We start from the raw sequence: 21,786 nt of genomic DNA on the forward strand, positions 1-21,786 counted from the left end.
GGTCACGCAGCTCCTGCTGCTGCTGCTGCATGCACACCCTCCCCTAAACCTAGCACCACCACCGCAGTAATGCAACCCTGCGGCTGCTCATCCCCGACGGATCCTACTCAGAGCCCCCGGTGCCAACCCGACTCGCCTCGCCGGCCTGGACCACGCCGGCCCAGTGCCTGCACGTTTCACATCCACCCACCCTAACTCGTCCAAGTACCAAAACAACAGGCACTTACACCACCCACCGCACGCACTGCCCACAGCCCTGCTGCATCCCGTCGGCCCAACAGCACACAGCGACCACCCTCGCACCACCCATTGAGATCACTTCGGTTGCATCCTGTTGCACCCGACAAACATATACAGTTACATTACAATATTACTGGTCCAATCCCCAACCCGACTAGGTCAACGCAAGCCACTCGTCCGACACATTTTGCACTAGCTCCCACGACGCAGACGAGCTGTAGATGAGCACGAGGTTGTGCGCCGCCTCCCGTCCCAGAGAGCTGTCACGCAGACGCTTAGCCTCCTCGGCGTCCTCCTCGTCGGCAACTCGGGACCGCACTGATTCAAGCACCGTTTCGTAGTGTTTCACTGCGAGGTGCGAGATGCCTGTGGAGTCGTGTCAGTTTCAACTCCACCCATCGTCGTCATTTCCCAGTCCCGTTGTCGGCATCTAGCGGCATGCTCACCCAATCCGTGAAAGGCACGGCCATAGTTGTATTCAACCTCTTCTTGCGACCCAACGTCTTGCGGGCTCAGCTTACGGTACCGTGCTAGGAACGCGAGGCCCTGGGAATGGATTATCAGAAATGGCGGTCGTTCCCAAGTTGCCAGATTGACAACCAGCAACCTTACCTGCGCGATCTGGTAGTTTCGGTTGTCAGATTGGCGCACCAAGGCTCGCCCAAAGAAGGCTTGAGCAATCAGCAAGCACAATAGCGGGTCGTATTCGTTGACTTCGTATGCTCGGAGAAAATAGACTGTGGCGATCAGTTGGGAACAGAGCGGGCTGGTATGGTGGGAACTCACACAAGGCGCTCTGATAGCTCTTGGCAGTGAGCATATTCTGTCCATACAGCGCGTTGAAGACGGGCGAGTGCTTGGTTGGCTTGGGGATTTCAGTCTCGTCGACCACCCCAGATGCATCGGCGGGAGCGTCGTCCACGTCGGCGTCCTCGTCGGCCTCGTCGTCCTCATCCACTTCCTGCGTGGCCGGCCTCCATGGTTGCGAGTTGCCAGCCGCCTCATCGACCTCTTCGTCGATGTCGACAAAGTCGCCCAGTCGCCGTGACTGTCCCGTAGTTTGGATCTGCGCCCAGCGCTTCACGCGTCCGTTGTAACGAAGCTTGACGCCACATACCGCCTCGTCATAAATTCGCAATTCACGGTGAAGGTACTTTTGCAGGGCCAGGTTCTGCCAGCTCGATTGCTGCTTGTAACCTCCGCCCATCGCAGACAGCATCAACAGCAAGGGCTCGGGCCTGAATTGGTGCAACTGAGACAACCGCTTGCAGTTGTCGACAATAGCGTCGTACGCCCCAAGCCTCATTGCGCAGGCTGGTTGTCAACACGGGGCACTCATCGGGGCACTCACCAATGATGGTCAGCCTCAGCGCAACCTCGCAGCGGCGGCTGTTGAAGGGACCAGACCATACGACGTGATCCAGAATGCCCATGGCGTACACCGTGCTCTTTCGGTCCTTGCTCATGAGCACACAGCAGTACTGACCGTCAGCCTCGATGCCGTTGCAAGAGACATACCTTGACCGTGATGGCGAGCCAGTCCTCCGACTTGATGCCGTAGAAGTCCTCCTGACGGCGGATGGCATACTCGAGCTTGCCTTCAATGGGCTTGTCGTGCTCTTCGTTGAAGCCAAGCGTGCGCTCCAATCGATCCTGCATATCCATGACCTCGGAGTCGATGTTGCTCTTCGACCCCTTCTTACGGTTCGTGATGACTCGGGTAACACCCTGGTAATGAGCATGCGAACGGCGCAAAGTCCACTCACCCTATTCTTCGAGAAGTTGCTCTTGGCCAGGCGGAAGGTCTCGATCATCCTATCGGCAGCCTCAGTGAAGGCCTCCAAGGCCCATGGTTCGCCTTCGTTCAATTGCTGTTCAGCGAGCTCCGCGTCCTGGAACAAGCGCTTCATCGTGTCCGCCATCTGCTGCTGTAGCGAGATCTTGGTCGCCTTGCGTTCTGCCGGCGGACGGTCACCCTTGGGACCTCCGCGGGTCTCGCGCATACGAGTGACTACTCGTTAGCTGGGCCTGCTCCTCGCAACTCACGTTCAGTGACAATCTCGTAGGCCTCGTCTTTCTGTCCCATGTCTTCGAGGACCCTGGCAAGCGCCATGCGGGCCTCCGTGTTGGACTTGTCCATCTCGACGACTGGAGTGGTGAGCTTTATCCTCAGAAGCCGAACACCTACCCCATCGGAGACTCTCCAAGGCAGCATCATAGCGTTGCAGGTTGTGTTGACAGAGACCCAGCTTGAAGATGACGGCCGGCTCGTCGTCCACCTGGTTGTTAGAGCTTGTAGTCTGCACGGACCTACCCCGACACGGTCATGCAATGATGCCCAGAACTCAATGGCCGACTCCCACAGCTCGCGCTTCATCAGGGCGTCACCAAGCTCCTTGAACATCGTAGAGTGGATCAGGGCATCCAGCTCCAAGATCTCGTTGATATGCACCTGGCGGGTAAGCGCAAGAACATGCGAACTCCACCTACCATCGCGTCAGTGTCCTGACCAAGGCGGAGACGAGACAGGGCAAGGCGGTACCGGAGCTGCGTGTCCAGGTGATAGCCTCCGCTGGGCCCCTCGACGCCGTCAACGTCCTCTTCGTCGGCCTCCTTGGGCGGCTCGTACTCGCTGTCGTCGTCGATCGCGTCCCAGCCCTTCTGGTTCTTGCGGCCCTGGATCCATCGCTGGCCGCGGTGGATAGTGCTGACTGCACTTTCGACGTCGCCAGAGAGCAAGAGGTAGTCGACATACACGACAATGTGCTCGAGCTGCATCGTGTTCTGATCTGAGCCGGGACGTTGGTCCTCTGGTGAGCTGAAGGCGGCAAAGTGGAACAAGAAGGCGTCGCCAAACACGTTGCTGCCGAACACAAACTGCTTGGCCTCGTGGATGAGCGGATGAATGTCCATGAGCATGTTGAAGTCGCGCAAGAACGCCGGCTCGATGCGGTGGATCTTCTTGTAGACATCGATGGCCTTCTTGTCCTTATTGAGCTGGCGGTAGACAGTGGCCAGTTGCCACAGAATATCCAAGCTCGACGGATCGATCTTGAGCGCCTTTCGGAGACAGTAGAGTGACTGGTTCTCGTTCCCATCGACCCTGCCGTGGGTCAGGTGCCTTCAACAAAGCGCGACCCACCTGAACTCCTCTGCCAGCTCCCTCCATTGGCCAATGTCCTCCTCGATGTGGGCAGCACAGAAGCGCATCTGTCTGCTCATCTCGTGTTCTCCCATCTCTTCGTATATCGATGCAAGAGTCGTCCATGCGGCTTGTACCTGCGAGTCGTGACGGATGACTTCGAGGAATAGGTCCACCGCCTCGCCCCGCTGCTCCATAATGTATGCCATGTTGGCGCGACCGAGCATCTGCTGGACCTCGTACGTTGGTCGGTGGGCGCGGTGCACCTGTATGGGTCAGCTCGAATCTTGCAGCGTTCACCCACCCTCCGACGCGGTTTCTTCGACGTCTGAGGCAGCTCCTCCTCATCGAGCGCGGCCAGGTCATTCTGGAACGAGGTGCCCCCGACACCACCTTGGCCCTCGGTCCCTTCGGTTGGTGGGGGCGCCGAAACATAGCCCGCGATACGCCTGAATGTAAGCACAAGCCCATGCTCAGCACCTACTGGAAGAGAACGTCGTCCACCTGGGGAGGAGCAGGCTCAGGATCTGGCTCGGCGGCCGCGGCGGCACCCTCATCTCTGTCGGCGTCGTCGTCTGGCTCGTCGACATACTCGTCGTCACTGCCGTCGTCTCCATTGTCGCTCGACATGGCGCCGTTGTCGCTGTAGTCGTCGCCATCCTCATCTTGGTCCAAGCTGTGGTCCTGGATCTGATTGTCCAAGTCGACGTCCATGTACGCCTCGGCCTGCGAGCCTGAAGCCTCGGCGTCGATGAATCCCGACATGGCCACGGTCGCCGGGTGAGATGGATAGAATTAAAGGGAAGAGCTGATGAGCTGAGCCTCCCAAGCCCCGACTTGTGAGGGTAGGGAGCTCGTTGGGATCCGTCAAGGTGTGTGGCCCAAAGCTGAGAGCGCGAGATGGATGTTGCGGATTGAAAGAAGTGGAGGAAGGAAGTGGAGGTCCTGACATCAGTCGCAGTTCCAAGGCGACCTCTGGTCCACAACGCGCATTCTCTCAGGTCCCAAAGACGCACTCTCCATTCTCCTTTCCCTCTGGTCTCTGCATGGAACCCAAGTGTCTCGTCGCTCATGCACACGTCCTATGCATGAAGCTTACCCCCACAGCCCCCTGTTCAATGCCTCCTCCACTCAACTGGCTTTGTTGACATTGCTGCCTCGGGAAATGACTTCATCGCTTACGTCAGCACCAAACTTCGCACCAATTCGCACCCAGCATCACACCTGCAACCGGCCGTTGACTTTTGCTCGCACTTCTTGTTCATTCTCCATCTCTCAACCCGCGACGATAGTATAGCAAGCAGTGAGTGCAGCTCCGACACCAGCCACGACCCAGCAGCCACGCCGCCGTTCCAAAGACGAAAATTTATCCCATTATACCCAGCCGGGGGAGCAAAGCTCCTAGGCGGCTGCAACCTTCCCGCACGACCGTCTTGGTCGGCGCGGACATGGGGGGGGCGCCGTCGTTTCCGAGCCAAGAGGGACCTTTTCATAGTTACCCTGAGGAACTCGACCGCGGCGTGGCTGTTGCGATGGCGGCGACGAGAGCAGACGCTGATGAACCACAGTTGTAACGGACGCGCGCTTGGACTGATCATGTCGAGTAGTGAGGGTATGAATGTCATTTCTGGAGCAGTGGCCAGGGCAGGCTCGGTGCAAGGTTCAGAGGGGCCGGGAGGCGGGCGCTGGCATGATGGTGGTAGCTGGCATGTGGCTGTGATGGTGGACGAGCACCGAACGAGTGGCAGATGTGAAGCGCGGGCAACAGCCAGATGTGCAGGCTGCAGGCCCATGCTGTCTATGAATGTAACGTCTCCCGTCGCCCATGTACATACACCGTCGTCGCGCCAGAACGGATACTTGCTCCAGGCGGAGAATTGGAGAACCCGGTGTTGCGAGTGCAGCGCGTGCTCGCTCGTCTGTCTCGAGATGCTATGCAGGCCTATCTCCAAGCTGGACAAATTCACACAAATAAGGGCCAGCACGACTAATTCTGAAAGGCGTCTACCCTCTCAAGTCGAAACTGTCGGCCCATATTTTATCTCCGACAGCGTCCGAGGCAGGGTCCATTTGCTCCCGTTCTGATCCCGCTCGCACCAAAGAAGTCTGGTTGGCTGTGGTTGACTGGTAGAGAAGTCGAGTATGACCCTGGCTGGGTGCGAGGGGATGCTGCAGGATTGCTCGCCCGCCAGCCAGTCCAGCGCCCGCCTCCTGCTGCTGCTGCTGCCGCCTCCGCTCGCTCGCTCGCTCGCTCGTTACCATTGCACTTCTCGACGTCGAGTGTGTTCTCCATCCTTCAAAACTTCAAAAAAGATGTCTCACCGCAAGGTGCGTAGCAGGCTCACTCCAGCGCTCGTGCACACCGGTCCCTCCGCGCTCGCTCTCGCCGTCTCGCTCGACTCGCTCAACGCTGCTCGCCCTCTCGAAGATTTTGGGAGGCCTAGACATGGCAAGGGGAGGAGCCTGGCGATGGAGGTGTGACCTTGGATCGACTCAGAGCGACCCTTCTCTGTGCGCTTCAGGCCGTTCCATCGACGGCGACGACTCTGGCGGCAGATTTGAGCGCAGATTTGAGCGAGCATACGACCAGCGAGCGGACAAGGAGGGATCGATGGCGCACGAGACACGGACCACAGCTGCAACCTGCTAACACTTGCCCAGTACGAGGAGCCTCGTTCGGGTTCGCTTGCCTTCCTTCCCCGCAAGCGTGCCGCCAAGCACCGCGGTTACATCAAGTCGTTCCCCAAGGATGACCCCAAGAAGCCGGTCCACCTCACTGCCACCCTTGGCTACAAGGCCGGCATGACCCACGTTGTCCGTGACCTCGACCGCCCCGGCTCGAAGATGCACAAGCGTGAGGTCGTTGAGGCCGCCACCGTCGTCGAGACTCCCCCCGTCGTCGTTGTCGGTGTTGTCGGCTACGTCGAGACCCCCCGCGGTCTCCGTTCGCTCACCACCGTCTGGGCCGAGCACCTCTCCGACGAGGTCAAGCGTCGCTTCTACAAGAACTGGTACAAGTCCAAGAAGAAGGCCTTCACCCGTTACGCCAAGAAGCACGCCGAGAACAACGGCGCTTCGGTTGCCCGCGAGCTCGAGCGCATCAAGAAGTACGCTTCGGTTGTCCGCGTCCTCGTCCACACCCAGCTCTCCCTCACCGGCCTCAAGCAGAAGAAGGCCCACCTCGCCGAGGTCCAGGTCAACGGTGGCTCGATTGCCGACAAGGTCGAGTTCGCCAAGTCTCACTTCGAGAAGACCGTCTCGGTCGACCAGATCTTCGAGCAGGACGAGTGCATCGACGTTATCGGTGTTACCAAGGGTAAGGGTTACGCCGGTGTCATCTCCCGTTGGGGCGTGACCCGTCTTCCCCGCAAGACCCACCGTGGTCTCCGCAAGGTCGCCTGTATCGGTGCTTGGCACCCTTCGAAGGTCATGTTCTCGGTTGCTCGCTCGGGTCAGGACGGTTACCACCGCCGTACCACGATCAACCACAAGATCTACCGCATCTCGAACGGCTCGGACCCCAAGTCGGGCTCGACCGAGTTCGACCTCACCGAGAAGACCATCAACCCTCTCGGCGGCTGGTCGCACTACCCCGACGTCAAGAACGACTTCCTTCTCGTCAAGGGCGCCCTCCCCGGTACCAAGAAGCGTGTCCTCACCCTCCGCAAGGCCCTCCGTGTCCACACCTCGCGTGCCCACCTTGAGAAGATCCAGCTCAAGTTCATCGACACCTCGTCCATCCTCGGCCACGGCAAGTACCAGACCCCCGAGGAGAAGGCCCAGTTCCTTGGCCAGCTCAAGATCAAGGCTTAAGTGTCTGCGTCTTGTTAGGGAGAGTCGGCGGTTACCTGTACATTCTTACACCGATGCAACATGGGTGCATAGCATTGTTGGGGCAGGCGCTGGGGGCGTGGTCTAGGCGACATTGTCACTGACCAGAGTCTGGCTGGTTGTGGACGCCAAGACGTTTGCATGCTGCACGTGACGGACTCGCCATTCTAGAAGTGTACGTATTACGTCGCCGGCCAAGCTGGCCTTCTGTCGCGTCTCGAATGCGAGCGCTTCGACAGGCGCTTCGACACACGTTCAAGACACGACCTTTGGCGGCCAAACGGGCCGTGGCGTCACGTCCCGCGGCCAGTCTGACCTTGCCGCGCTTGCCGTCGTCTAATTACCGCTCTTGTCTTGCCGTCTCTTGGCGCTTTCGCAACAACGCCCACTTCACCTCGACGCCAACACCACCACCACCGCCACCAGCACCACCACTACACCACCATGTCAGTAGACACAGCGCCCATCGTGCGGCCCTCGGCGGACTGGCGCACGGGACGGGACGAGGAGGCGGCCGACGTCGCGGCTGGCCGCACGCCGGCCGACGAGGCGTTCCTGGCGAACCTCTTCCCCGACGCGTTCCTCGACCCGCTCGAGCCGATCGAGGCGGCCTACGAGGCCGAGGTCGCCGCCGCGTCCGCGTCGGGCTCGGGGCCGGCTTCCTACGCCGCCATCTACGCCGCCGTCGAGAAGGCCGTCACCGCGCTCAACGACCTCAACGAGCAGGGCGAGGGCGCGTACATCGAGACCGGGGAGCGCGAGCGGCTGTGCGAGTACCTCGAGCAGGTTATCGAGGCGCGCGGCGTCAAGGTCGACGACATGGGCCGCGAGCTGGGCTTTGGGTCGGGCGAGCTCACCGACGAGTGGCGCGACTGGTAGACGCGGGTCGTAGAGGATGTATCTGGGTGACTGGACCGGGGGTCCACCAGCATAAACAACGGGGGCAAATGCGTGTGGCAGTTGGTTGTGGGTGGCAGCCGGCACTCAGTTGGTCGTCGCAACTCGAGACGAGGGAAGACGAGGAAGACGAGGAAGGTGGCAAGCGGGTTACAGTAGCCTGCGTCGTACATTTAAAGCAGGTACGAGTCGCACCTCGCTCTCCTCGCTCTCCATCCTCCTCACTCTCTCCATCTTCTTCACTCGCTACCCCACCTTCCCTCGACCTCATCCCCCCGTCACACAGTCTCACGAGCTCTCCTCGCCCACCCCACCTAGCCACTGTCAACCCACACCGTTCGTCATCCACACCGTTACCATGCCCCCCGCCCGCACCACCAAGGCCAAGACCTACGAGTCGAAGACCACCCGCGCCCGCAAGTCTGCCACCCCCAAGAAGCCTACCCCTAAGAAGCCTACCCCCCACAAGCCTACCGCCAAGAAGACTACCCCGAGCCCCGCCCCCTCAGAGCAGGACGCCACCGAGGCCGAAGACGAGGCCCTCCTGGAGGTGGAGGGTGAGGCTGAGACTGAGGAAGAGGAGGTGAAGGAGGAAGACGAGGTGGAGGACGAGGAGGAGAAGAAGAAGAAGATCGTGGAGGTGGTGATCCCGGTGCTGGGGTGGCCGGACCCTCCGGATTCGGATGATGACGACGACGACGAGGCGATCGCTGCCGCCGAGAAGTACCGCAAGAAGGCGCTCAAGCACTCCCGCCCGTCCACCCGCTGGCTCATGTTGCGCAGCGACGAGGACGAGGGCATCAGGAAGAAGAGGATCAACCCGAAGGACGCCCAGCTCGACAAACTCTTTCCCCACTGGTTCCTCGCACTCCTCGACCTGGACCTGCGCACCTACGAGCGCGAGGTCACAGCTGCGGCGAAGATCGTCTACGCTCTCAAGTCCAAGGCGTCCGTCCGGAGGGCCATCAAGAAGGTCGTGCTCGCGATCAATAGGCTCCGCAACCCCAAGTTCCCCTGCGGTTCGAGGGAGATGAGGAGCATCCGCGACTATCTCGAGCAAGTCGTTTCCAACGCCGGCGTCGACGCCGAGGAGGTGGACTTCGCGGCGGTCGTGGACAAGTGGCGCGAGTGGTAGGGTACGCGCGGGGATCGGCACATGAGACGTCGCTGACTCAACCAAAGCCCTTCCTCCAGCGTCGTTGCAAGATTCCACCTAAGTCGCCCACTTAAATGTGCAGCATTCAACAAACTCTCGGCCACGAACCCGCCGATACGGAACGACAGCTCGACAGGAAGGACAATAGGATGTTGTAGGAGACAATTCCTGTATGCATATTCGGAACCATGGCCATGTCGTGCCGCGGCGCAGCTCCTTGTCGTGGGCGCGAGGGAAAGTACATACTGCGGCAGAGGTGTCAAAGACGAGACAGGGCGGGGTCGACCGAGGAAGACACATCACGCTCGCGTCGTCGTATGCCCCGCCGATCTCCCCTCGTCCCCGTCTTGCTCACCAATCAACAGAACGGATCCCACTTCAACTCCTCCCACTCGCTCTCGCTCGCCCCGCTTCTCTCGCTGCCTTTCACCCAACTACCATCAAACAAATCACCCCAGACACCCCTCTCCACCGCCCCTCCTTTCCTCCAAGTCGTCCCGCTCTACCCACCATGCCCCGCACCAAGCAGACGGCTCGCAAGTCCACGGGTGGCAAGGCTCCGAGGAAGCAGCTCGGGGTGCAGCCAAAGCTCGAGCCCCAGCCCCCAAGCAAGCCCACCCGCCCTTCGACGCACTGGCGCGAGTGCCGAGACGGTCCACACGACGACCTCAAGCCCGACGAGTTCCTCGACCCGCTTGACACCCTTCTCGGCCAGTTTGAGGCCCGCATCGTGTCGGCGACCGAGGAGACGACCGACGAGCGCTGCTTCGAAGAGATCCGTTACGCGGTCAAGAAGCTCGTCCTCGCGCTGAACAAGCTCAATGAGCTCGAGATCTGGATCGAGACCGGCGAGCGCGAAGACCTTCTCGAGTTTATCGACAACTATATCAAGTACGCCGGTGTCGATATCAACCGCCTCAACGCCGAGTTCGAGTGCGACTGCCTTGCCGACCACTGGCGCAACTGGTAGCCCGTATGTACATAGGACGCGCCGCGCTTCGCCACCCCTCTAGCATTTCATACCATTCCGCCACTCGGACGGCCACACCATCAATCGGACATTGAGGACATTGCGTTGTAGATACAGAGAAGAATCCCCCGGTAGTCAATGCAGTCGCAAAGGATAGCACTGTCAGGGTCGGCAGAAGAGAAGGGCGATCATGCTGATCCGTCAACAAGCAACGCGAGGAAGACAAACGCGTCGGTCCCCCCCACTAACCCACGTCCTCTCCACACTTTCGTATCGTCACACTCTTCTCCGTCAAAACTCACCAACAGCTGTGCTCCAACCTCATCACCACCCTACTTTTACTTGACCGTCTTCCCCACCTCCCACTGCCTCCATATCGTCACCACACCATGCCCCGCTGGGAGACGCAGCCGAAGGAGAGGAAGGCTGCGAGCAGCGCGTACAAGAAGCCGCCTTCCCGCAAGGTTCCAGAGACTCCAATCGAGATCAGTGAACCTGCAGCCCCCACCATCGCGCCCGACGACACGACGCCGATCGCCCTCAGAGAGCACGCGACCCCTAGCACGCCGAGCACTCACAGAGAGCACGCGACCTCCAACGAGCCCACGACCCCTAGCACCGACACCCAGCCCACGGCATCGAGCACCGCGAGCGAGCACACACCGTCGAGCACGTCTAGTGAGCACCCCACGTCGATGTCGCCAAACGAGCACGCCACGCCAAACAACTACAGCGAGCATGCGGCAGCCCCCTCTCCGCGCCGCCCCACGATCCAATGGCGCGCCCGCCGCGCCAAGGAAGCCGAGAAGATGGTGGCCGGCAAGCTCGACGCGAGTCTCGGGTACGCCACGAGGTGCTGGCCTGACGCATTCCTTGACCCCCTGGACGACATCTGTACCGAGTTCGAGTCTGACGTCGCGGCGGCGATGAGTACCCACGAAGGCCTGCAGGTTCTCTGCCTCTGCGTCGTCGTCAAGAAGGTCGTCCTCTCTATCAACGACCTCAAGAAGTACGTCAGGGCCAGGGAGAGCGACCTCCTCCTCAAGTACATTGACGAGGTGATCGAGGATGCGGGAGTGCACGTCGGTGACCTGGAGAAGGAGCTTGGGGCCCCGGCGGCGTCTGTGATGGAGAAGTGGCGGGAGTGGTGAGGCGGATGGTGAGTGAACGGGGTGGCGCGGGCTGACGGAGCAAGATGCAGGTAGACACAAAAGCAAGGCGATTCGAAACATGCACGAGAACAACACGACGAACACTCAACACGCCGACAATGATTGGTCCGGACATATGTACATCTGCACTTGTAGAATAGAACCAACATGAGACTCGATGGAGTATTGCAAGGTGCCACACTCGTAGGCGAACGGGCTACACACCTCAAAAGAGTCGCGCCCACGACCGACTTCTCGAACACTCAGCGCGTGCCGACACCTCTGTCATTTCATCCCACTCACACATGTAGCTATGAAACTGTTACCATGTATACTGGTACATTCTGTTAGCAGTGGAGCTCCTCTGGTGACGATTCCAGAGACCCTAACACACGTTGCAGTGAGGAAGACGAGGGAAGGCGAGGAAGACAAGGACGGGCGACGGTCGGGTCACCGACGATCCTCCTTGCCTGGCACACCCGCGTACTTAAGATTGCAACTCATCCAACTCACTCTCGTCGTCGTCCTCATTGACCTCTCCCTCTTTCTTCTACCCTCAGCTCTCATCTCACCTTCACATCCCACTGCCGCACCCACCAGCCCACCCATCACCTTGGTCTCTATCATCCGCTGCTACCCACAACCGAACCCCAACGTCCACCATACCAACTCACACCCTTGGCGAAGGCTCCGATCCTGCTCAACCGGCCCACCAGCCGGCCCACCAAGAGGACGCCCCGCAGCCCAAGAAGTTCAAGTGGACGGCCCGCAAGAGCACCGGGGCGCGGGCGCCTCGGCGGTCGGGGATGAAGCGGTCTGAGACGACCGAGCCGAAGGACACGAAGCCGAAGCGCCCCACACTGCGCTTTCGCGCTTGGCGCGACGAGCAGGTGGCCCAGGTGGAGGCCGGTACACTCGACCTGAAGAAGGCTTGGTACATCAGAGGCTACCCTGAGGAGGTCCTCAATCCTCTGGACGATCTCCTCGATATATTTGAGGCGGAGGTCACCATCGCCGTGTCCACGGGCAAGGAGCTCGAGATCTTCGGCGTCTTCGCCGCTGTCAAGCGCTTCATCCTCGGGACAAACAAGCTCACTCTCGATATCGATTCCACCGAGAGGGAGCACCTCCTGACGTACATCGATGACTTCGTCAAGTACAAGGGCTTCAACCTCAAGGAGTCGGGCAAGGATCTTAGGTTCGACTCCGACGACAACTTCGACTATATTACCGAGCCTTGGCGCAAGTGGTAGCGGTGATGGCCATGTAAGTGAATAGGCGGCGTATGTTGCTGACTGAATCAGGACTGCTCGAGTTCAAAGCCCCCTGTCCCATCAATCAACTTCCGCCAAGCAAGTAGCTCCACTCCTCGCCCATTCCAAGTTTCCAAAGACGGCCGCCTCAAGACGGGCGGTCACGAACGACTCCTCGAACATCCAAGTGCCCACAATGGCCTCTCCCCTTCGTCAATGTAGCTATATACTGTGCCCATGTATACTGGTGCACCATCTCAGCCCTGCCACAGCCATGCTGTCCGTGGTGACGCCTGAACAACCTCAGGGCGACGCGACTGACTTGTCTCAGATCTCAAAACCACCCCCGTGCACCACCTCCTGACTGGCCCTCGGCAGGACGGGACGTGTCTTTTGGTGGTTTGAGAGGTGAGTACCGTGTGTGTTTGCCCATGAGGCCGACAGACCTGCCCTCAATCGTGTGCTGCATGGCGCATCGTTCGGGGGCGTCACCATAGAACGCGACGCATCGCCATTCATGCACGTAACACCAGTACAACAGCACCACAACACAGTCTACATCTACTCCACGACACCGACCGCCACAGGGTCGTCGCTGGGAATGTCGCCGCCCTCCCAAAACTCTGGCGGCAGGTCGCCCAGGTCGTCATACACCTCCACCTCGTCAGCGACGTCTTCCGCGACCGGCTGGGTTTGCACGGGCGCCGCGGGCTCCGCCTCGTCCGGTTGTTCTCCGAGCTTGGCGAGAAGTCTCATGTCGCGCCGCCGCAGCGCTGGACCCAGGGTCATGGGCTTGAACGTGCCGGGTAACGAGTGGATCCCAGACGGCATGATCACGTAGTCGAGCGTCCCGGGCGAGGAGAACGGCGAAAAGACGACGTGCAGGCGGCGTACAAGCGCCGGCTTGTCGTCAAACTCGAGGCCAAGTGGCACGGTTGCCCCCGCGTCCGTCTTGCGCTTCTTGCCGTGCAGGATGTCGTCTGCGGCCAGTTTTCGCCGCCGGCCCGTTCGCGCAAGCATCACGCGCACGTTGACGGCGTTGGCCCACACGATGCCGAGGCTTGCTTCCTTCGCCACGCCGGGGCTCTGGCCAGAGAACAGGCGCGCCTGCGTCGCATACAGCATGGGTGGGAGGGGCTGGTCGGGACCTTCGTCTACCGCCGAGGCCTGCGACGAGGCCGAGTGCGACGGCGGCAGCGGCCGGTCGAGGCGGTCGAAGAAGACGTCCGAAACCTGGTTGACGACGACAACCGCGAGCTCGTACTCCACCGCGAGGGCCTTGAGCCGGTCCGCGACGGTGCAGAGGTGACGCGAGCGCTGCACTAACCCCGCGCCTGACGTGGCCGTCTCGCCGCGGAGGAGCGCTGTGATGCTGTCAATGACAAGGACGCGTATTGGTTTTTGCCCAGGCGCTCTGGCCTGGGGCCTCTCGTCTGTCGCAATCTCGCCCTTGAGCGGTGAGTGCGTCCCCCAACGCCGGCTCTCGAGCATGTGCGGGATGATGAACTGCAGCGTGTGCTCGAGCGAGTCGATGTCCCCGATCCGGCTGGTGTGGATGTTGTCGAGGAGCTCGGACACGGGCGTGTCGGCGCCGGCGCGCGCCAGCAGCGCGGGGGCGAGCTCGACGAGCCGGTCGGTGGAAAGCACGCGCTCTGAGGTGAGGACGATCGCGCCGCCCGGGTTCGAGCTGAGGCCCGGGACGCCGGCCGCGAGCGCGAAGGTGGACGTGAGGTGCGACTTGCCCGCAGCGCTGGGGTCAGCGTCGCCCTCTCCGGCGCTCACCTCTCGCCCACGAGCTCGGTCAGCACGCCGGTATGTATCCCGCCGCCGAGCGCCTCGTCAAGGTCTGGGTCGCCCGTGCGGATCCAGCCGTCGTCCTCCACCTGCTCCAGGTCGTCGGCCAGCAGTTCGGTGAGCCGGTGGGACGCGGGCGTGAGCGCCGTCGCGACGTCGTGGATGACCTCTTGTGCGAGCTTGTTGCTCGTGGCTATGCTGACCCCGCCGGCGCGGAGCTTGCGCGAGACATCTGAGTGCGGGAGGAGGAGGACGTCGGCGGCGGTAGCGAAACCGGCTGGGCGTGTTAGCTGGTCAGAGCTCCGGACAGCTACCCACCTCGCTTTGCTGCTGCAGATTGGGCTGGCTTGAGGGGGAGTGTGTCGAGTGGGAACGAGGCAAAGGACATTTGGTTTGGCACTACATGCTCAGAGGGGGCTGAGCAAGAGTGGTCGAGTGGGTGGTGCGTCGTCTGGTCGATGAGGAGGAAGGTGGACGAAATCAAAACAGTGCGAGGTGGGTGACGCGACTGACGCGACCGATTTCAGTCAGACCTCCACTTTTGCGCACGGACTGGCTTGGGCAAAAAGTTGGCGAGTGGAGGGAAGGAGTGGGGTCAGTGCCAGTGCCGTGTTCTCGCTCGTCTCCACGGGCTCGTTGAGCGGCGTGCACCTTGCTGCGTTGGGCGGATAGACGAGAGAAAGCGTGTTTTGTTCTCACTGCTCCAGCGGTAGGGCCTACAAGGGCACAAGGGGGCACTTTCCGCTCCTCGTTGCCGGCGAGGAAGCCACAGTGCTCCGACCGTCCAGCGGTCAGCTGGGAGTGCTGGCGCCTGCTGTGCCCATCTCGAGGCCTGCCCAGCCCTGCATCAGCCTAGTGACCCAGTGTACGCCAGTCTGCATGTCGTCACGAGACGTGGCAGTAGTGCACAGCGGGAGGTGGTGCCGCGAGGGTCCTCACCCCTCCCCGCTATATCTTATCGTCATGGCTCTCGTCGGTCTCTCCCCCTCGTCTCTCTGCTCACAAGGCAAGAAAGAGCTTGCTCGGTCCACCGACAGAACCCAGTGCTCAGACGTGGCCCTCCATCACCGTCTCCCACGCCCTTCACGCGCCCAGACGGCTCTGTTCACCATCGCCGACGGGGCACACAAACCCACTCCTCGGCAATTGCCAAAGCAGTCAGCGGCCATTATCGTGAGCACGACATAGCCGACAGTGTGCAAGGGCTGGCTCGACTCGATCAGCCGCCTCGCACCAAGGGCCGAGGATGATGGTCACGACAGCGACGGCTTCTCGCACCAGGGCTCGGGACGGCGTTCACAGACGCTCACTGGGCGAGCGGGCGAGCCGTCGGGGCCACGCAGCGCGCCGCTCGGTGAATGGGGTCTCCATCGGCATGGCATGGCAGGCTCGGGCCGTCGCGCGTCGCGCCTCGACCTCGGATGTGCCCGTCCTCGACGAGTCTGTGAGGCCGCTCAGTGGTCGCCGTGCAGGTCTTAGCCACAACTGAAAGCCGACGCGCCTAACGATCGATCCACTGACGTGCCCGCCTCTGTGTTTGGAATTGACGCGCCCGCGGCCGGTGGTGCCGAGCCTACGTGCCCACTCAAGGCCCTAGGATCAAACTGAGCACGTTTGAGCGCCGAAATCCAGATGGCAGTTATCGTGCCATCGGCTACGCTGCGTGATGGCGCAGGTGCTAACCCTGGCTGGCTGCTCTTGTCCGTGATGGCCCGTGAGCTGTGATTGCACGTGTAGGGCCAAGGTTCTATGACGCTCCACGGCTTGCCAAAGCAGGCGGGCAGCCTAGAGTTAGAATACAAGCTCGTGATGAGGGCCACCCCAGCGAGCGAGCGAGTGAGCACTGGCCATATTTCCAACTTGATGTTCGGTGAGCCGGGCTCATTCGTCGATTTTTGAGGGTCACGACCCTGAAAGTAAGGCGTGATGCAATCCTCTTTCCGAAGAGTCGCCAGGCGCGACTCGACCGCCAGGCGCGGCTGGCGCGACTGGCTGGGCTGGGCTGGCTGGCTGGGCGGCTCGCTGCCTGGCGCCTGGCACGACTCGACTTGGGCACCAAGCGCAAGGGCGCGCGAAAAGTGGCCCCCCCCCTAGCGACAAGACGTGCCATCCCACCCAACCCACCGTGACACGTTCACCCCCCCCCCTCCCCCATTTATTTCCACGCCCTCCCATTCTCATCTTTCTTTTCTCATCTCTCTCTCACCCCCCCATCCTCCCCCTCTACCACTAAAAATGGTTCAGTCTACCGTTCTCGGTTACCCCCGCGTCGGCACCAACCGTGCCGCCAAGAAGGTGAGCTTTGACCCCGGCACCTCCACCTCCCACCCAGCGAGCTCGCTACCGCTTGTGGCGGTCGGCCCTCCTTCCGTCCCTCGTCCTCAGCTCGTGGTCCGAGCTGTCTTTCATGGCACTAACGCATGACACAGGCCACTGAAGGCTACTGGGCCGGCAAGGTCACTGAGCAGGAGCTCCAGGACGCCTACAAGGCCATCCGCAAGGAGCGCTGGGAGACCCTCAAGGAGGCCGGCGTCGACTTCATCCCCTCGGGGTAAGTAACTCTCTGTGACCTTTCGAGATGCCTGGGCTCAACAAGCAGCGAGTTCACAGCGTACGACTCCCTGCTCGACCACTCCTTCAACTTTGGCGTCATCCCCCAGCGTTTCGTCGACCAGAAGCTCTCGGATGTCGACACTTACTTCGCCATGGGCCGTGGCCACCAGGACCGCGCCAAGGGCATTGACGTTGCCGCCAACGAGATGGGCAAGTTCTTCGACTCGAACTACCACATTGTCAAGGTCGACCACACCGCCGACCAGGAGTTCACCCTGAAGCGCAACCAGGCCCTCGAGGAGTACGAGGAGGCCAAGGCCCTCGGCATCGAGACCCGCCCCGTCCTCTTCGGCCCCGTCACCTACCTTTCGCTTGTCCGCAAGTCCCGTGACGCCCCCGCCGACTTCCAGCCCATTGCTCTCCTTGACAAGCTCCTCCCCATCTACGTTGAGGTCCTCGAGTCGCTCAAGAAGGCTGGCGCCAAGGAGGTTCAGCTTGACGAGCAGATCCTCGTCACCGACAAGGGAGAGGCCCTCGAGGCCGAGTTCAAGAAGGCTTACGCCGAGCTCGCCAAGGTTGGCCTCCCCATCACCCTCACCACTGCCTACGGCCGTGTTGGCAAGTCGATCGACTTCATCAAGGACCTCCCCATCTCCACCCTCCACATCGACCTTGACCGTGAGCCCAAGCAGCTCGACGCCGTCATTGCCGCCATCAAGCCCACCAAGATCAACCTCGAGCTTGGTCTCATCTCGGGCCGTAACATCTGGAAGAACGACCTTAACGCCTCCAAGAAGGCCGCCGAGAAGGCCGTCGCCGAGCTCGGCTCGGACCGCGTCCGTGTCGGCACCTCGTCGTCGCTCCTCCACACCCCCCTCACCATCAAGGTCGAGAACAAGCTCACCCCCGAGCAGCTCTCGTGGCTCTCGTTCGCCCAGGAGAAGGCCGATGAGGTCACCGCCCTCGCCGCTGCCCTCAACGGCAAGGAGTCGGCTGCCTTTGAGCAGAACGCCAAGGACATTGCTGCCCGTCGCGAGTTCGAGCGCACCTCGGACTCGGCCGTCCGTGACCGCGTCGCCGCCATCACCCCTGAGCAGCTCAAGCGCAAGGACGCTTTCCCCGTCCGTCGCGAGGCCCAGAAGGCCAAGCTCAACCTCCCCAAGTTCCCCACCACCACCATCGGCTCGTTCCCCCAGACCAAGGAGATCCGTGTCGCTCGTGCCAAGTTCGGCAAGGGTGAGCTCACCAAGGAGCAGTACGAGACTGCCATGGAGGACGAGATCAAGTCGGTTGTCGAGATCCAGAACCGTCTCGGCCTCGACCTCCTTGTCCACGGCGAGCCCGAGCGTAACGACATGGTCCAGTACTTCGGCGAGCAGCTCACCGGCTTCATCTTCACCCAGCTTGGTTGGGTCCAGTCGTACGGCACCCGTTACGTCCGTCCCCCCATTGTTGTCTCGGACGTCTCGCGCCCTGCCCCCATGACCGTCCGCTGGTCGGCCTACGCCCAGTCGGTCTCGGAGAAGCCCATGAAGGGTATGCTTACCGGCCCCGTCACGATCCTCAACTGGTCGTTCCCCCGTGCCGACGTCTCCAAGGAGGTCCAGTCCAAGCAGCTCGCCCTTGCCCTCCGTGACGAGGTTGTCGACCTCGCCAACGCCGGCATCCGCGCCATCCAGGTCGACGAGCCCGCTATCCGTGAGGGTCTCCCCCTCCGCCGCGAGGACTGGGACGCCTACCTCACCTGGGCCGTTGACTCGTTCCGCCTCTCCACCTCGGGTGTCGAGAACGACGTCCAGGTCCACTCGCACTTCTGCTACTCGGACTTCGGAGACATCTTCCCCCACATCCAGCGTCTTGACGCCGACGTGATCTCGATCGAGGCCTCCAAGGCCGACCTCAAGCTCCTTGACATCTTCAAGCAGCACGGCTACTCGAACGAGATCGGCCCCGGTGTCTACGACATCCACTCGCCCCGTGTCCCCTCCGAGCAGGAGATCAAGGACCGCCTCAAGGCCTTTGCCGAGGTTATCCCCGCCGACCTCCTCATTGTCAACCCCGACTGTGGTCTCAAGACCCGTGCTTGGAAGGAGACTGAGGAGTCGCTCACCAACCTTGTCAACGCTGCCAAGTGGGCCCGCGAGAACCTCCTCTAAATGTTTTCCTCTCCCTCTCTCACCCATTGTCACCACCACCGCATCCACATTAGCATGTAGGGTTTCAACAGCCTCAACCCTCCCCCAAATTTCCCTCACTTTGATACCCCCAGTTGTGTCCTTACAGCCGAGTTGTTGAAAAAGTGGCTATGCTTGCCAGACGGGCAACGCACCAAGTGTTTAGGTAGAAACGTAGTAGTCAGCAGTTATAAAATGAAAGCCTGTTCAACCGGCACCAACACGCGACGCAGAGTGGGGCGACAGGGCGAGCAGGGAAGATGGCAACGAGGAGGCCTTCCATGAGGACCCATGCCGGTGCACGATATACCAATGACGTAGGGCTGGCCTGCGTGATGCCGCCGAGATAAACACGCGCCTGTGACCGCCGGGCATTCCGTGCTGATGCAGACGTGCAGCACGGAGCGAACACACTGTGTCAGCAAAGCAGGCTCGCCAGGTAAGTGCCACTCTTGTGGCTTTGCTCTGCGTGTGATGCCTTAGCAATCCTCGTTGCGGGGTCTCCATTCCTCGTATTACCCGATTGGGCTACAATGTCCCACCCATGAGGTCATTCCTGACCAACATTGGCTCTGCGCTCGCTCGTCGCCGTTGGAGTGAGCAGAGCAGCAACAGCCAACGATACAGCGACGGCAATAACCCATGCATTGGAATAAAAAGGGGGCCAGGTCGGCTTGCTCGCTTCCTCTCCATCCACCACGTTTCTCTAAAACCTCGCATCCACCTCCCCCAAGTGGATGGCAGCCATCGCACACACTCGCCTCCTCGCCTCCAGACTCTCAAGACACACCCCCACCCTCCGACGCTCCATCGCTCCCATCGCCCCATCACCCATCCGCCCCATCCGCACCTTCTCTTCCACACCATCCACCATGGGTCTCACCGACTGGGCTGCCAAGGACGGCGAGTTCAAGCGCCAGGTCTCGTCGTTCCGCGAGCACATTACCGAGGGCGGCAAGCACCCCCCGGAGAAGGGTACGTCTGTCGCCATCGGCGCGGCTCCATCCATCCACATGCTGACACTACAGGCCGCTACCACCTCTACGTCTCGTACGCGTGCCCGTGGGCGCACCGCACCCTCATCCTCCGCGCTCTCAAGGGCCTCGAGGACATTATTGGTAGGTTGCGATACTGGAACGGGAGCGGGCTAACCCCGCAGACGTATCCGTCGTCCACCCCCACCTCCTCGAGGGCGGCTGGCACTTTGTCCCCTACGACCTCAAGGACGCCCCGGTGGCCCCTGCGTCTGCGCACGACAACAAGACGTTCCCCGCCGCGACGATCGACCACCTCCACCACAAGGGCCACCTGCGCGAGCTGTACGCGCTCGCCGAGCCCGACTACAGCGCGCGCTGGACGGTGCCCGTGCTGTGGGACAAGAAGCTCAACACGATCGTGTCCAACGAGTCGTCCGAGATCATCCGTGACCTGACGTTTGCGTTCGACTCGCTCCTCCCCGACGGGCCGGGCAAGGACCTCGACACGTTCCCCGAGGAGCTGCGCAAGGAGATTGAGGAGTTTGAGGAGTGGTCGTACAACGACATCAACAACGGCGTGTACAAGTCGGGCTTTGCGACGACCCAGGACGCGTACAACAAGGCCGCTGAGGCCCTCGCCAAGGCGCTCGACCGCGTCGAGGGTATTCTGTCCGACGGCCGCGAGTACCTCATCGGCGGGCGCCTGACCGAGGCCGACGTGCGTCTCTTCACCACGATTGTGCGCTACGACCCGGTGTACTACGTCCACTTCAAGACCAACTGGGGATCGAGTGAGTGAGAGTGTGGTGAGCTGCGCTGACAGAGTAGTCCGCCACGACTACCCCAGCATCAACCGCTGGCTCAAGAACCTGTACTGGAACAACCCGGCCTTCAAGGAGACGACCAACTTTGAGCGTGAGTACAGCTCGAGGCTGTAAACCCCTCCGAGCGCGCTGACACCTTTGTAGACATCAAGGAGCACTACTTCTACTCTCATACCCAGATCAACCCCTTCCGGATCGTGCCGTACGGGCCCAACGTGGACATTGAGCCGCTCGACGACTCGAAGCGCAAGGCGGACGGTGCCGAGGGCGCGCGCAAGGCTGCGAAGGTTTAAGTAGCGGTGGTGACTAGGCAACCGAAGTGATGTAGTATGAGCTGCAATGCAGTGTGTGTGATTGTGACGAGTCTGACTGCGACGAGAAGAAGTGGTGAGAGGAGGGCGGCGGGGGTGGAGTGCCACTGGTAGCAGAGTGCCCCTCGCGATGTAACCTCCATCGCCTTGATCAAAGCCCAGTGCCAGTGCGCAAGTTGCTGCCAACGTCGCTCCCACTGAACCTAGCGGCCACATGTTACAGCCTGCCAGCGCGCCAGCGCCGAGACGCAGCCGGACATGGCCGAGACAGCTCCAGTGGCAGCGAGGCTGGAGGCCTGGTAGCTGGTAGGCAGCGGGCGCCGCCGCAGTCGCAGCAGCCCCAGCAAGCGTCAAGTCGAGGCCACGCCGTCAGCCTGCTGACGACACGCAGGCCGAGGATGGTGCAGCAGACGAGGGTGTGTCGGAGTACACCGAATGCCGCGGTGAGGCCCGACGACCCGTTTACCCGCGGGCACATGTTAGGCATACGACCGCGCCCCGCGGGGGAGCGCT

The 21,786-nt window shown here is 61.3% G+C and overlaps 10 protein-coding genes across 10 annotated transcripts; 8 read left to right on the forward strand and 2 right to left on the reverse strand.

The window, feature by feature from the left end:
- Positions 1-394: 394 nt before the first annotated feature.
- TFC4 (transcription factor TFIIIC subunit tfc4) lies at positions 395-4,147 on the reverse strand (the record flags this gene model as incomplete). The annotated part of the gene is made up of 14 exons (XM_069351603.1): positions 395-606; positions 687-786; positions 853-977; positions 1,027-1,554; positions 1,592-1,721; positions 1,759-1,968; positions 2,007-2,251; positions 2,287-2,388; positions 2,429-2,519; positions 2,555-2,692; positions 2,731-3,343; positions 3,383-3,648; positions 3,687-3,831; positions 3,867-4,147. 14 exons carry the CDS (start codon positions 4,145-4,147, stop codon positions 395-397), a joined length of 3,186 nt encoding a protein of 1,061 aa, XP_069211989.1.
- A 1,548-nt stretch (positions 4,148-5,695) lies between these two features.
- Positions 5,696-7,195, forward strand: RPL3 (60S ribosomal protein uL3; the record flags this gene model as incomplete). Its single annotated transcript, XM_069351604.1, has 2 exons — positions 5,696-5,710; positions 6,044-7,195. The coding sequence occupies 2 exons, from the start codon at positions 5,696-5,698 to the stop codon at positions 7,193-7,195; spliced, it is 1,167 nt and encodes a 388-aa protein (XP_069211990.1).
- A 462-nt stretch (positions 7,196-7,657) lies between these two features.
- On the forward strand, positions 7,658-8,092 carry Q8F55_003044 (uncharacterized protein; the record flags this gene model as incomplete). Its single annotated transcript, XM_069351605.1, has 1 exon — positions 7,658-8,092. The coding sequence occupies one exon, from the start codon at positions 7,658-7,660 to the stop codon at positions 8,090-8,092; it is 435 nt and encodes a 144-aa protein (XP_069211991.1).
- Positions 8,093-8,468: 376 nt separating this feature from the next.
- On the forward strand, positions 8,469-9,245 carry Q8F55_003045 (uncharacterized protein; the record flags this gene model as incomplete). The annotated part of the gene is made up of 1 exon (XM_069351606.1): positions 8,469-9,245. One exon carries the CDS (start codon positions 8,469-8,471, stop codon positions 9,243-9,245), a length of 777 nt encoding a protein of 258 aa, XP_069211992.1.
- Positions 9,246-9,777: 532 nt separating this feature from the next.
- On the forward strand, positions 9,778-10,236 carry Q8F55_003046 (uncharacterized protein; the record flags this gene model as incomplete). The annotated part of the gene is made up of 1 exon (XM_069351607.1): positions 9,778-10,236. The coding sequence occupies one exon, from the start codon at positions 9,778-9,780 to the stop codon at positions 10,234-10,236; it is 459 nt and encodes a 152-aa protein (XP_069211993.1).
- A 389-nt stretch (positions 10,237-10,625) lies between these two features.
- Q8F55_003047 (uncharacterized protein) lies at positions 10,626-11,387 on the forward strand (the record flags this gene model as incomplete). Its single annotated transcript, XM_069351608.1, has 1 exon — positions 10,626-11,387. The coding sequence occupies one exon, from the start codon at positions 10,626-10,628 to the stop codon at positions 11,385-11,387; it is 762 nt and encodes a 253-aa protein (XP_069211994.1).
- Positions 11,388-12,193: 806 nt separating this feature from the next.
- On the forward strand, positions 12,194-12,640 carry Q8F55_003048 (uncharacterized protein; the record flags this gene model as incomplete). The annotated part of the gene is made up of 1 exon (XM_069351609.1): positions 12,194-12,640. The coding sequence occupies one exon, from the start codon at positions 12,194-12,196 to the stop codon at positions 12,638-12,640; it is 447 nt and encodes a 148-aa protein (XP_069211995.1).
- Positions 12,641-13,201: 561 nt separating this feature from the next.
- rhp57 (DNA repair protein rhp57) lies at positions 13,202-14,822 on the reverse strand (the record flags this gene model as incomplete). The annotated part of the gene is made up of 3 exons (XM_069351610.1): positions 13,202-14,390; positions 14,423-14,711; positions 14,753-14,822. 3 exons carry the CDS (start codon positions 14,820-14,822, stop codon positions 13,202-13,204), a joined length of 1,548 nt encoding a protein of 515 aa, XP_069211996.1.
- A 1,847-nt stretch (positions 14,823-16,669) lies between these two features.
- On the forward strand, positions 16,670-19,143 carry MET6 (methionine-synthesizing 5-methyltetrahydropteroyltriglutamate--homocysteine methyltransferase; the record flags this gene model as incomplete). The annotated part of the gene is made up of 3 exons (XM_069351611.1): positions 16,670-16,729; positions 16,864-16,985; positions 17,034-19,143. The coding sequence occupies 3 exons, from the start codon at positions 16,670-16,672 to the stop codon at positions 19,141-19,143; spliced, it is 2,292 nt and encodes a 763-aa protein (XP_069211997.1).
- Positions 19,144-20,033: 890 nt separating this feature from the next.
- On the forward strand, positions 20,034-21,255 carry ECM4 (S-glutathionyl-(chloro)hydroquinone reductase; the record flags this gene model as incomplete). Its single annotated transcript, XM_069351612.1, has 5 exons — positions 20,034-20,136; positions 20,190-20,279; positions 20,321-20,929; positions 20,967-21,053; positions 21,107-21,255. The coding sequence occupies 5 exons, from the start codon at positions 20,034-20,036 to the stop codon at positions 21,253-21,255; spliced, it is 1,038 nt and encodes a 345-aa protein (XP_069211998.1).
- Between the last annotated feature and the right edge of the window lie 531 nt (positions 21,256-21,786).

The sequence above is a fragment of the Vanrija albida genome, assembly GCF_041260175.1.
Source record: "Vanrija albida strain AlHP1 chromosome Unknown contig_2, whole genome shotgun sequence".
Taxonomy (NCBI): Eukaryota; Fungi; Basidiomycota; class Tremellomycetes; order Trichosporonales; family Trichosporonaceae; genus Vanrija; species Vanrija albida.